At 29.3% G+C, this 14,673-nt stretch overlaps 1 protein-coding gene and 1 non-coding gene across 2 annotated transcripts; both read left to right on the plus strand.

Moving 5' to 3' along the window:
- The first annotated feature begins 2,348 nt into the window (after positions 1–2,348).
- Positions 2,349–2,421, plus strand: TRNAA-CGC (transfer RNA alanine (anticodon CGC)). Its single transcript has one exon. It is a non-coding gene; the product is annotated as a tRNA-Ala (tRNA).
- A 7,102-nt stretch (positions 2,422–9,523) lies between these two features.
- LOC137811482 (UDP-glucose 4-epimerase GEPI48) lies at positions 9,524–14,346 on the plus strand. Its single transcript, XM_068613264.1, has 9 exons — positions 9,524–10,060; positions 10,566–10,615; positions 10,795–10,930; positions 11,896–11,997; positions 12,279–12,506; positions 12,839–12,917; positions 13,047–13,129; positions 13,537–13,628; positions 13,884–14,346. The coding sequence occupies exons 1-9, from the start codon at positions 9,740–9,742 to the stop codon at positions 13,978–13,980; spliced, it is 1,188 nt and encodes a 395-aa protein (XP_068469365.1). The 5' UTR covers positions 9,524–9,739; the 3' UTR covers positions 13,981–14,346.
- Positions 14,347–14,673: the final 327 nt, after the last annotated feature.

A 14,673-nucleotide genomic window follows, 5' to 3' on the forward strand; every position in this document is an offset into this window, starting at 1 on the left:
TCATTTTGTTGGTTCCATATTTGTGGTATCCGGAAGTGTGATTTTTTTTACTGTGGATGTCTATGTTCGGAAGTAAGCTTGTTTGCACTGCACTGCTTATATTTGGATAAATTTATCCAGAATCTATTTTCCACTTACGGTCATTTACGTTTGGAATTCATCTTTGTCTTACGGATATATATGTTCGAAATATTAAATTGAAAATCTTAATTTTTTACACAGATTTCTATATCTGGAATGAACAACAATCCATTTCATACTTGTGCATCTGGAGGCCAATATCCAGTTTTCACCATTTTTCTTAATAAAGAATACAAGGACAAAATGGGATTTTAAAATTTTTGTTGGGTGCCAGTCAAAATTGATTGGGTGCAGGAAACAATTGCCTTATTGTGTATATTGAGTGTGGAAGTTTTATTTGATCGTCAAAATACTTTTTATAGATACCATCCAAATACAATATTATATGGACGAGGAGTGGAGAGATGAAAGGTGCAACATTCTAGAGAGAATGGAATAACAAATTAAGAAAGAGAGTAATCATTCTCTTGATTCCAATCATATTCGAGAACAGTTAATAAAATTTAAAATAAATCTAATTTTAGTCTTTTAGTTTTTAAAATATTATCTTCTCAAATTTTTAAAAAATATAATATATTTCTTTAATGTGTACTATCTTTATGTTGTGTCAATGTTTACATGCCATTTCCTCACCATATCTCTAAGAACCCACTCAACCTCCCCAATCAGCCCCCCTCTCACAAAACCCCTTAACGAAACCCTTGTGAGACTCAAACCTCTCCACAACCTTCCTAGCATCCTCAAACCTCCCACCCTCATCCAATCCACACAAAACCTATTATAAGACACCCCCACCCCCCCGCATTAGGACACACACCCTTAACGTTGCGCTGCATTTAACTCTCCCTGGGCTATCATAGCCCCTTGATGAGGATGTTCAATGAGCAAGCATTTAGGCCGTCACAAAATATAATTTTAAATTAATAATAAATATTTATGTGTATAAGTATGTTTAGATTTTTTTGAGAAAATATTTTTTTTAGATTGATTTAAAAAAAAATTATTTATTATTTTTATAATTATAATAAAAATTTATATAATAAATTTTTTAAAAATTAATGTATTTCTGTATCATAAATATATTATATTTATCATAAATTTAATAAATATTTTTTAAATTAAACATCTTATTATACGTATTCTACAAAAATATCATAATAATATGGTCGAACACGTGATTCTCTTGAGAATTGTTTGGAATCTCAGAAGTGTTGACAAGGAGGTTGAGGACGAAGTTGAATGTGCGCGTGGAAGGGCAAGGCATTTCATGAAGGGTACGAAGCGCGTGGTCCAGTCGCTGAAAGGGGTGTGCATGGGCTTTGATGGTTGTGTGGTGTTGTGCCTGTGCAAGTTTGGCAACGACGGTAGTGCAAAGAGAAATTGTTAATTTTTACTATTGGCCTTTTTCTAATGACAAAACAAAGCAAAATAAGTTGAAGAAGGAGTACATCTGAAAAAATTTATGCTCATAAGAAGCAATCATGTAATCACGAAAACGACTCTTCTGCGAGCATGAGTTAATTTAAGTTTATGGATTGACTAATTTGCTAGTAATTAATATGTATCTTGTATAATACACAGACATTTTAAATACAAAAATGAAAAGAGATATAGGTATTCAACATAAAAATAAATAAATTAATCTAAATAAATAAACACTATTCAAAACAACCAAATTTCTAAAAAATAAAAGTTAGAAAATTACTGAATAGGAGATAATATTTTTTACAGAAAAATTAAAATCAATAGAGGAAATCAAATATATAAATGTAAACAAATAGTAATTTAAAAATTAAAAAAATTATAAAATGTATAAACAATTTCTTCCTGCATCCTTACGTTTTTCTTCATGTACCCACAATTTATGCAAAGACAAAATTTTCCCTATTATTTTTTAAAAACCTTAACTTAAGATTTACATTACTCCTTTCTTCCTCCTTGCTCTAACTAAAGCCAGTTTCGGGGTTTTAAAAATTGTGGGGGTAAAGAAAAACGTTGGGGTGCAGAAAGAAGAAGCCTAATGTATAATGCGGAATTATCTGTAAACAATGGGCCTTATTGGGCCAGAAATTGAAATTTCCCGAAGAGTCTTATTGGTGACAGTGTGTGCTTACCGAATTGGAACGATAACACGTGTCCAATATTTTTTTCTTTCCATTGTTTCTATATTTGGATATAGTTTATACAAATTTTTATGTAATAAATAATATATTTTTATGTTGTGTTTTCAAATAATAAATTAATATAGTTATAATTACTTTCAACTTGTGGGTGTAGCTCATATGGTAGAGCGTTCGCTTCGCATGCGAGAGGCACGGGGTTCGATTCCCCGCACCTCCATTTTCTTCAATTCCTGTTTTTGTTTGTCAAATATTTTAAAAATAATTTTTAAGAGAGGAAAAAGTACTGTAACATATGTTTTATCTACAAATTTATTAAATTATTTTATTTATTTCTAAATTTTAAAATTATTCCACTTTTGCCTCTTGTTGCCAAAGATGATTTGTTCTTATCTTTGAAATGCAGAGTCCGTGGCGGCGTGGCCAATTTCATTCTCTTGTTATCCAAATCCTTTATCATTCTTTGTTGGTTAAACTATCACAACACTGTTTATTGCCCTTGAATGGACGACATAACAAAAAAGTAGTTCAAAGTTGACACGAATCAATGTTTCAAAATTAATGTCACTTTTACTTTAAACAACAAATAAATAATAGAATAATTCTTTAAACGATACTTAATGTTTGATTTGTGTATTCCTGTGTAGCTTACTTAACACTGCTGATGATAAAAGGCAAAATTCCATTCTTAAAGTTGTATCACTGTAATGTGCAAGAGAGAGTTAGGTAGTTAAGTCACTAATCACACCATTCTTCTAGTCTTAATTATTAACTTATTGAACAATAATTTAATTTTTTTAAGACTCGTGACTCATTTCTACAATAATTCAAGTTTTTGATAAATAATTTACGCAATAATTCAATTTTTTATAACTAGTGACCTCACTGATTCTTTCCTCACTATTTTGTTTCGTACCAGACAAATATTTATCTTTATAATATGGTATTTACGTAATGCAATGTTCTGTTTTATGAATTGTCGGTGGATTAGGTGTTAACCAAAGTCTCTGCGCGGTCAAACTAAGACATTTGTTTTCAAATCTAAGAATAAAAAAAACATAACTTTAGTCCAAAAAGGAGTTTAACAAATAGGAAAAAGTCTAAGTACGCAACCTGTGAGAAATGTGGAGTTAGGAACTTTATGATTGAAATAAGGAATATTTCGGTACGGTTAAAATATATTATCATATTGTTTAGAATTAAGTTTAATAACACTTTAAATAAATTTTACTCTTTTAGTTATTAAAAAAAAAATTTAAAGATAAATCTATGATAGAGTTTTAAAAAAAATCTAAAATAAAGAATATGTCGAATGCGTGATAACAGACTTGAAATCAAAATAATAAATATATAAAAACAAGAAAGTTCCATTAAATTATTTTTAAATTATAATACCTTTTATATATGTGTTGATTTATAATTTGAGACTCAAAAAATTCATACTTTTCATCTTTCTAACATGTTCACTCGTAATAAAAATTTAATAATTAGTATAGCATGTGAGTCACGGTATAACATTTTTGAGATAAAGAAAATTAACTCACATTTAAAGAAAATGAGGTCATGATCGAATTCAATTATGTGATGAAATTGTTTTAAGGTTGATATTTAAAATTAATGAAAAAAATTCTCTTTATTTTTCATAAAGATTGACTGTGTTATCTAGAATTGTAATCAATTTTAAAATATAACTTAAAACAGTATCAAATACAAAGAGAATGGAGACAACTTTACCCTATATAATAGAAATAATATAAAGAATGAAGAGAACTTTACCCTATATAATAGAAAGAATATAACCTGATAAATAACAACATACTATAAATCACGGTTTCTGACTTAACTATATACTTCAGTAAAAAAACATCCTTTTGATTAGAATAAAAAAAATAAGTAACATTTTGGATTTTTTAAAAGTATATATTTGATGAACAAAGAGCATAAAACAAGGAAATATTTAAATTTTATGAAAGGGGACAAACAAAAAGGTACATATTGAATTTGACTTTAATTTGGTTAAACATTGATGTAATGATTGGTGAGATGATTCCATGTGTTTCTTAATTTTTTCTTTGATTCTCCTTTTTGTTGTCGTTATTGTGAATTAGGTTCTTCGTATTCCATTTCCATGTTCCTTATGGTTGTAAGGACACAATGGCATAAGTCCTAGTGCCCCATTCAATATGCTAAGGAAAAGCGACTCAACCATGGTTAAAGTACCCAGCTAATATTTTCATAAATTACTCTTGATGAAAAAATATACTCTTTTTTTTCCATCATATCTATATTCTTTATTGAAAACTTGGTGTGATATTTTAGAAAAAAAAATGAATTACTGTGAAAAAACAACTGTATTGTATTTTTTAAAACACTTGAAAGAGAATGCATGAATAAAAAATATAAAATTTATGCATTGTTATATGGTAGACGCTGCAATATAGAGTAATTATGTATTTTTTTTATAAAACATAATTATACTACAATGTTAATGTATCCTCATGCTCAAAGTCTCAATGATTCAGATGTAAGACTCCATTAATATTTTGTTTTAAATATCTAGGTTCGGCCATGTGTTATTCTTAAAGAGTAGCATTCATTTTTAGTGAGACTTAAATTTTGAGATCTTCATTAATTGGCTTAAACATATATGTGATTTGTATAATTATTTTAATTTTAATTTATTATGTAATTAAAATTAAGGTTGAATATATCCAAGTCAATAATTTAAAATAAATCTTAAAAACTTAATTTTGATTATAAATATATTATTATAAAATTATTTATTTTTTATATGAAAACTATTTCATGACAAGTTTGGATGACTCATAATGATTTTATTTATTTATTATATTCATATAAAGTCCGTCAATTTTACAAATCATTTTCCAATTCAGAGTGTTTTATTTTTATTTTTTTATCGATAATAAATAAATAAAATAAAATAAAATATTTTAGAAATATCTCAATTCTTACATAAATATTTTAAAAATATCATAATTTTTTAAAAAAAATATCATGATCAATCTACTCAAACACTCGATATATATACGATTTTCGGACTCTACAAACCATTAAACTAATCCTTAATATAAACACGAATGATATGTCACGAAAACATCAACCACCTTATCAGAATCTTATAACTAATATTTAAAATACAACCAAAATATTACCTAATAACACCAAAAATCCACAAACACATGCATCATTGAAAGCTGTCGGATTTGATTATCGTTCCATTTGAATATATTAGGTAGTTAATTTAGTTTATTGGAACATAGTTAAAAAATAATGGTTAGGAGAGGCAGGTAAAATGAATGGAATGAGAAGGAGACAGTTGGCTGAAATGTTGTGATGATCGAAGACAGTTGGCTCGTTCACGTGGATACACTTTTTACAAAGGTTCAATCTAAAATTTTGCATATGAACTGTTCAAAATCTAAGATTTTAAATATACTTTGTAACCATATAATCTGAGGTATTGATTCCATCATGATTTCTGGTATAAATGTTTGGAATGTATTATTTTTGTGGATAAAGCCTTAATAATGTATTTGTATTTGTACAGCACTATATGTAAAAACGTAATTATCTATTATATTAGATATGTAGTATAAATACGCACACAAAACACAAACACATATAGAACACGAACAATATGAGAATATATATAATTTTTAAAATATAAAACACGAAAAAATAATTTATATATTATATAATTATAAATTAAAAATAAAATTTATGTGTATAAATATTTTTTATTTTTTATTTATTTTTTCTAACAGAAATATATTTTTTATAATTGGTTCAATTCTTTTTATTAATTATATTAAAATTTTATATAATAAATTTAAGTTTTTAAAAAATTTGATGTATTTTTTTATTTTAAAACTATGTTACAATGCTAGAATTATTAGAAATTTAATAAATATTTTTTTAATTAAATATTTTACTAATACATATTTTAGGAGAGTAAGTGTGAAATAGATACACGCAGATATCCACTTAATCCAAGTGTTATAGCTACTATTAACGGATTTGGGCGGTGAGAAGATATTGGTTTCTTATTTCTTAGGTTGAAAGCGTGTTTACTCACCCAAACCAACACGTTATTTCTTTCCTTTCAGTTTTGCTTTCATGGGTCCATTGCTCACACCACTTTCTGGACAAACCAAACCAAAATTCAAATCTCCTTTCAATTCATACTAACCTACACAAATTTTCTTCTATTGTCTCTTCTTATTTAATAAGATACCAAAATGATCAAACTTATTATGCAATCAAATCAAATCATCAATAATTTTTTTATATATTTTTCTTTCCGAGACTTTTTAGTCGTATCGTATTTATCCACTCGAACTTCACTTTAATTGAGAAGGTTTGAGAAACACCACGTGTGCATGCTTCCACCCACTAAGTTAATCTGTTATTAGATAAAACACACATAAAAAATATAAAAAGTCAAGTGATTGAGATAAGATCGCAAAGTTTGTTTGGCACAAGTCTCGATTTAGATAATGTGACTATTTTTTTGCAATAATCCAGAAACCGCCAATGATATAAAGAGCAACATATGAAACAATGAAATGAAATTAATAAATACTTTGCACACACACCATGGCCTAAAATGATATCACATCAATTTTGCCTCATCAATTCGATAGAATATTATTCAGAACAATACATATTTAAACAATTTTACCTTTTTTCCCCAAAACAAATAAACTTGTAGTTCAATACTTACAACTTTCATAATATACAAATACTTAAGTTAAATATTTTAATTGATAAGAGATTATTGCATATTATAATATATAAATAAATATAAATTTTCGATTTTAATATTAAATTAAATTTAAAATATTTTCTAATATACATTAAAATGAAATCATGATATAGAAACCAATTTTTAAGAGATCTCTATAATTAGTTACTATAGTAATTAAATTAGAAACCATTATAGAGACTAAAAAAGTTTTAGTTTATAAATTAATTTTTATTATTGTTAAGTGATTTTTAAATTGGTATCTAGTTACCAACTAAGGTTTTTTCTGTCAAATTTAGAAACTAAATAATTAGTTGTTAAAATATTGGTAGCTAATTAGATACCAATTTATAAATCATTTAACAATAATAGAAACTAATTTAAAAATTATTTTTTAGTTTCTAATACGGTCTCTAATTTAGTAAATATAACAATTAATTATTTTTAGTTTCTAAAATTGGTTTATATTTCATGTTTTTCTTGTAGTGATAGTATTATAACTTTTTTAAACTAATATAATTAGGTTTATCAAATCATTCGTTATCGGATCGTTCTAGTCATTCTTAATATATAGTCATACATACAAGTTAATAGTCTTATCATGAGAGAATGTTAAAAATTTTACATTAACTAAGCAAACATAATTTTATAAATCAATTTTATAAAGTTGAGTTAAACTTAAAGTCACAATATATATTTAGATAGTACATATATTTTATGATGATTAAACTAAAAATATTTAAAAACATAAATATATATTAAATAAATGTGTAGTTTTATATTTAAAACTTTTTTCATTAGGTCTCTATATATATATATTTACTTAGATGTTAACGGTTGCATACACCAAATATAGCCAAGATCTCTGCATGTAATCAAATATCTTAAAGTATTATTAAAGCTCTCACGAGAAGATATTAATTATGCGCAATAAATTTGGGAATAAAAAAGTAAGTAATATTTGAGATAACAATTAATACAAAAATATAAAGTGATTAAAGTTAAAATCAATAACTTAAAATATTAATATAAAATAACGTAAAATTCTTAATGCTTTCTAGTAATTAATGTTTTTAAAAATATAGATAATGCTGTACGATGGCAAGTTGAAGTTGAAGCAAGAAAATCCATTTTTTTTAAAGGAAAATTCAGATATATTAATCTAAGAGTTCATTATATATTTAAAGCTTTTAAGGAAATGTAAAACAAAGTGTTGGATAATAGTCAGCTCACCAATCTCAAAGATAACAAATATATTTTGAAATGAAGGGTTGTCTTTTATCTTTTATAATACAGTACTAATTGAATAAAATACTTATATAATTAAAAGTGTTTCTATAATATATATAACCAAATTTTAAAAAAATATTCAAAATAAAATTAAGATAAAATTAATAAACAGATGAAGATTTTCAATATATTTTTATCACGGTGGGTCAATTCATCCCATTTTATTTTTAGGAGTCAACAACATGTGGAAAATAAAAACAAGCTAAATTTAATAATTTTACCAGCTAAACATAACAGTAAAATAATATTTAATATTATCTTGACAACAAATAGTTTACTCATATAATTAATAAAAAAATTGTTAATTCAACTCACTAAAAAATGTCCCCAAAAAAATCACGAAAAATACGTAGAAATATTCCTAAACAGTAAAGTTACCATGCCATTTTTTCTTGATTTTACGTACTTTATTAATTAAAATTGTAAGTTTACATCAATGAGAATTAAACCGTGACCACATAATGATTCAATCTTTTATTCACTTCATTAATATTGTTCACAGTCAACTTTATTGAAATGTGTTCTTTTTTTACACAGTTGTTTTCTGAATGACTGATATTTGAACTCATTAGCGGTGAGCGAAACATTAATCCATATACATTAACACTAATACTGTACACTATGAATATGGATACGAAAATTGATATAATCTTTAAAATTTAAGATACAACAACACAAATTTATATATAATAAAATTATAAATTAATAATAAAAATTTGTAATATAAATATATTTTAGTTTTTTAGTACAAAAATATTTTTCATGATTAATTTAAAAATATTTATTAATTTTTTTTATATTTCTGATAAAATTTTATTTGATAAATTTAAATTTTTAGAAATTAATATATTTTTTGAAAATTATGTTAGAATTTTATTATAATCATTAGAAATTTAACAAAAAGAGTGGTGGTATTTGATATGTATCGTGTGAGTATTGTTTATAAAGGATGTAATATGCAATCATTAAAATTTGAGTACAATTAGACGATAATTTTACATCAGAATGAAGTAATTTTACAACTCACTTTTGTAATGCATTGAAAGATACTTAACAGCTAATTTGTGTAAACATTTCACATGGAAGAGTAATCGTGCATGAATGACACTTGTAATGGTGCATGAACGACACCTGTAATGGTTAAATCGCGATGAATTAAGAAATGTTCACCGAATCAAACAAACAATTGGTGGCAAGTTAGGATTAAAAAAGTAACAGTTATTTGTTTAAATAAGATTTACTTAACCTGTGCCTGCATTAATCTTAAGAAAGCAATGACTAAACGGAAATTAGTTATGAAAGAGAAAAGAAAACAATGATTATGGGAAACGGCCACGCTGGAAATCCACGTGGCTGATCTGTTGTTCCCTCCATAAATATTCTCACAAGAAACCATTCCAATTCCAATTCCAGAATTCCACAATACAAAACAACAGCACGTAACTTTCAGAACGTTGTCACACAATTCTCGCCTTCTCCAAATATGGCATCGCGCGTCAGCAATGGCAACATCACCTCCTCCACGCCACCGTATGTTATTAATTCACCTCGTTTTCGTTCACCACATAAGCTTTCTAACTCTCCTTCTCACCAAAACGCTGCGCATCATAACAACCTCATGCTCCACAAAACCGTCCTGGTGACCGGCGGAGCCGGTTACATCGGCAGCCACACCGTTCTTCAGCTGCTCCTCGGCGGTTTCACAACCGTCGTCGTCGATAACCTCGACAATTCCTCCGAGGTTGCCATCCGTAGAGTCCGGGAGCTAGCCGGCGAGTTTGGGAATAACCTATCCTTCCACAAGGTGTTCATTAATTCTATCGCCTCTTTCATTCAATTTCGAGTGTTTCTGTCACTTTATCGTAATCCGAGACTGTTTTGCTGTGTGGCTTGGGTTTTTGGGATTCAGAATTTCGTCGATTTAGGTTTAGATTTGTGAAATTTTGGGATTGCGGTGGGGTTGTTTTGGGCCTGGACGATTTCTGGTTGATTGATTTTTTGCGTGTTTAAGCGTATTTGGATTTGGCGCTATGTCGGTTTCGAATTCGGCTGAAAAGTTCGTGATGTACTTTTTTTGATGTGATGTGATTTTTGGGAACGACTGGTTTATTTTTTTTCTAAGGGCTAACGGATGTTGTTCTGGTGGTTTCGGTGACGATGTTTATTTTGTTTTACAAAATCTGTGTTTTCACAAATATTATGGCGAAGGAAACCAGAGAGGCCGAGCGCTTTGATTGGTTGTTGTTTAATTAGTTTATTATGGTGATGTTGGATGACCGACGCTTTTTGTTGTATTTTTGCCACTGCAGGTGGACCTACGGGACAGAGCTGCACTAGAGCAAATTTTTGTTTCCACACAGTAAGTATTATGACAGAAGCTTCTTTCTTTTTTCTTTTTTTCTTTCTTCTTTTTATGCTAAGTAGAGTATGACAGAAGTTTCTTTTTAATAATAAAAAGATTCACTTGTCGGTGCTTCATGTTCTCTTTGGGACATCGTTGATCTAGGAAACTTTCCTAATCACTTTTTTTTTTTGCAGGTTTGATGCGGTCATACATTTTGCTGGACTGAAAGCAGTAGGAGAAAGTGTGAAAAAACCTTTACTATACTACAACAACAACTTGACTGGAACAATCACTCTATTGGAAGTCATGGCTGCCCATGGATGCAAAAAGGTAAATTTCTTCTTGATTCTTTAGTCATGCATCCATGATAGAGTTTAACTGTACTAAAAAGGTATTCTTAATATTCTCAAGTTTCTTCTATGGCACCCGGTCATATTGTTTGCTTTTTGAATGAGTTCCTTCTATTGACATATACTACAGCATGTGTATATCCAACTAAAAATTGTCGCAAAAGTACTTGCATATTATTTAAATTGATTCGAGGTACTTCTAGCCTCACTTGGGATGAGATGTTCAAGAAGGTTTCGAAGGTTAAATAGTCTTGGGTGAATCAAAAGATTTTAGACTAATAGACAACGAATCTTGGCGGTGGAATGGAAGTGTTCAATGATTGTTAAGGTGAATGTATTACCTCCCAGAAAATGATTAATATAAGAGGTTGATTTGACAACTATCGCAAAAAAGGATGGTAGAAAATCGGTTAATGTGTTTGGATATGAGAAAAGATGGTTATACGAAGCACCGGTGAGGAGAGTAGATTGTTTAACCTTTTGGAAAGGGGGATAAAGGGAGAGTGAGAGACCAAGGACGTTGGAGAAAATTCTTAAAAATGTTTTAATGGTTGAATACTATTCCTTATAATTAGGTTTCGAATTGAGCTCAGTGACTACATCTGTAGTCAACCTCGCCGAGTGGTTGTTGTCAGTGAAGTTGTTGACAGAAATAGCCATGAAGGGATATTTTTTACTAACTTTGTGAAAAATATTCATGCGGCTCTAGCTGTTATTGCTTTTGCTTATGTTGTTTTTCTAGGATTTTTAAACTTCTCATTATATTTTTGTTGTCATTCATTTAGTTGGGTAAGTGGGGGAAGTATTAAACCTGCATGCAGGTTACCATTGCTTGTTTACACAATAACTCCTTCAAGTGTCTTGCGAAGTTGATCATGCATTTTACTGCGTTGGTGCTGTATTCTGCTTGTTTCACTCATTTTGTATCTATTCAAATGGTTTCAGCTTGTGTTCTCGTCTTCAGCAACTGTGTATGGTTGGCCAAAGGAGGTTCCATGTACAGAAGAGTTCCCTCTGTCAGCGATGAATCCGTATGGTCGAACTAAGGTAGGACTAGGAGTGTTTGTTGGAAGGTGAAACTTGGTTTTGATTTGAATTGCGTTTTCACCATCTGATTTTGTGGACTTGTACAAAATATCATTTATTACTTTGGAATATTATTTTCTTTTGAAAGCAATCCCCTATCCTTCAAATTCCCTGTAATCCGCTTGTCTTTGTCTTTAATAATTTTCTCCCTTTATTAGAAAAGAAAAACTTTAATTATATATATATATGTATGCTTCTCTAGGTGTCTTCCATTGGTATCTGATAAGATTTTTGTCTTTCAGCTTATCATTGAAGAAATTTGTCGTGATGTCCACCATGCGGAACCAGATTTGAAAATAATATTGTTAAGGTATTTCAACCCAGTTGGTGCACACCCTAGTGGTTATATTGGGGAGGATCCTCGAGGAATTCCAAACAATCTCATGCCATTTGTTCAGCAAGTAGCAGTTGGCAGACGGCCTACGCTGACAGTTTTTGGAAATGATTATAATACAGTTGATGGCACTGGGGTAAGCTCTAACTTATCCGCTGAAATTTTTCCTTGGAAGGAGAAAATTGTATGAAGTTTCACTCAATCTTATCCTGTCCTCTGTTTCCTTTGATTTGATATTTTTATGTTCTTTATATAGTCACACTTCATGTGCGATGTATACATATTAGATTATTTTACGTGTACAATTTCTCTCCATCTTGTCTTTTGAATTCCCCTGATAATATTTATGCTCAACTAAATCACTTCTCGTCACTGAATAGTTTCTGTTGGGTGCTTCCATTTATTTCCCAATTTTAGAGGTGTACGTTTAATTTATTCACAAAGGATGGTTCTTTTCATTTTTCTCAGGTTCGGGATTATATTCATGTTGTTGATTTAGCAGATGGGCACATTGCTGCATTACTTAAACTTGACGAACCTAGTATAGGTATTCTTCCAAAATTTTATTTATATTGTAATGTCTATCTCTCAGCTCCGGTTAATTCTGAAGCAGTGACAATGTCGACAAATTTTATGGTGGTAAAATTTTAGTTTAATTTTCTTGGTTTGTTTACAGGTTGTGAGGTTTATAACCTGGGAACAGGAAAAGGAACATCGGTTTTGGAGATGGTTAGTGCTTTTGAAACAGCATCTGGAAAGGTAATTAAATCATGTTTATTTTTCTGGTCCTGTATCTGTATCTGTCTACATAATCTTCTCTGTCAACAATCTAGTCATTTTACAGTTTGGTGCTAGCATTTTTGGGCCCTGAGATAAACTTTTGACTTGAAACTATGATCTAAAATGATTGCTCTGTCATAAGTTGTAGATAGGTAGCTTCTGGAATTTCAATACGTTTATCTTAGTGTCCATTATTTGCTATATGGCGTAATATAGACAACAGATGTCATAAAATTCAAATAATTTTCCTCTAAGATCGTTTCCATTTCATATTTAGTTTATATTCCTATAACTTAGAACATCTTGAACTAAGTCATTTTTATATGACTTTAGCTATTCTCCAGTGCATGTATATAGCTAATCCTTAATATTATTCATTTGTTCAGAAAATTCCTCTTGTGATGGCTGGTCGTAGACCTGGTGATGCTGAAATTGTTTATGCATCCACTAAAAAAGCGGAAAGAGAGCTTAAATGGAAGTAAGTTTTAATTGGCTTTCTAATTGAATGAATGTTCAGGACATTTACTTAGGCTTTGCTTTTTCTTTCTAATTTTTTTCTCGACATAATCTTGCTGATAATCATCCCCCTCCTCCTCCGGAATATCGTGGCTAAAATAATAAATGCATAATATCGTAAAACATTTTAATTAATTGCATACATTTTACCTAAAAAATGTTTATGCACTTCTTTCTTAATATTTTTTTCTCCTCAATTATTTGTGTTATATGGCAGGGCAAAATATGGCATTGATGAGATGTGTCGTGATCAATGGAATTGGGCTAGCAAAAACCCTTACGGCTATGGAGATCAGGAGGACTCCAGCGATTAACCATTATGAACTCTCCCCCACCGTAGGTCTTGTGAAACTCTCCCCCACCGTAGGTCTTGTGAATTTAGTTTTCCCAAAAGCTTTTCTCTAGTAGTGGTCTTAAGTTGAGAAAAGTACTTGTATTATTATGATCCATAGTTACATGGTAAATAAGTAGTGGTTTACTATACTATACTGTAATTTAAAAGTTCTTTAGGTTCCTTCTTACAGCTTATTGATTATTAGATTCAGGTTCTCTAATCTTCCACATGAGCTGTGTCCTGTTTTGTAAATCTAAAATCACATGTGTGTGACTAACAGGTATTCTTACCTCATTATTTATATTTTTTAATATTCCCTTTAGCAATAAATATCATTCTATGGGAATTTGAGTTATCTCCCTTTTAATTTTGCTGCTTACCACTCACATGTGATTTTGTACGGTAGCCGATAGATTCTTGACAATAATAGTTAATCAGAAATAACCGTTACTTGCAAAGTGCAAACAACTTCTGGTTTAAGCATCATACATCCAGACAAACATTCCCTGGTATTTAGAAACCGAGCATATATTCCGGAAACTTATAAGGAACTATTTTATTTTGGTCAGTATTCTTCAAGTCAGGTATTAACAAACTAGTTTTCTAATAACATCTACAAAGGAAAACTTGTTTATGAATGTTTAATAACACAAACATTATGCAGTTATTAGAG

Source organism: Phaseolus vulgaris, chromosome 2 (assembly GCF_000499845.2).
Source record: "Phaseolus vulgaris cultivar G19833 chromosome 2, P. vulgaris v2.0, whole genome shotgun sequence".
In the NCBI taxonomy this organism is placed as follows: Eukaryota; Viridiplantae; Streptophyta; class Magnoliopsida; order Fabales; family Fabaceae; genus Phaseolus; species Phaseolus vulgaris.

What these genes read in the sequence shown, in the direction of transcription:
- LOC137811482 (XM_068613264.1), top strand. Translation starts at nt 9,740, where the DNA reads ATGGCATCGCGCGTCAGCAATGGCAACATCACCTCCTCCACGCCACCG. An exon ending in CTGCCCATGGATGCAAAAAG is followed by an intron (nt 10,931 to 11,895) that starts GTAAATTTCTTC and finishes AAATGGTTTCAG; the next exon opens with CTTGTGTTCTCGTCTTCAGC. An exon ending in GAAAGAGAGCTTAAATGGAA is followed by an intron (nt 13,629 to 13,883) that starts GTAAGTTTTAAT and finishes GTTATATGGCAG; the next exon opens with GGCAAAATATGGCATTGATG.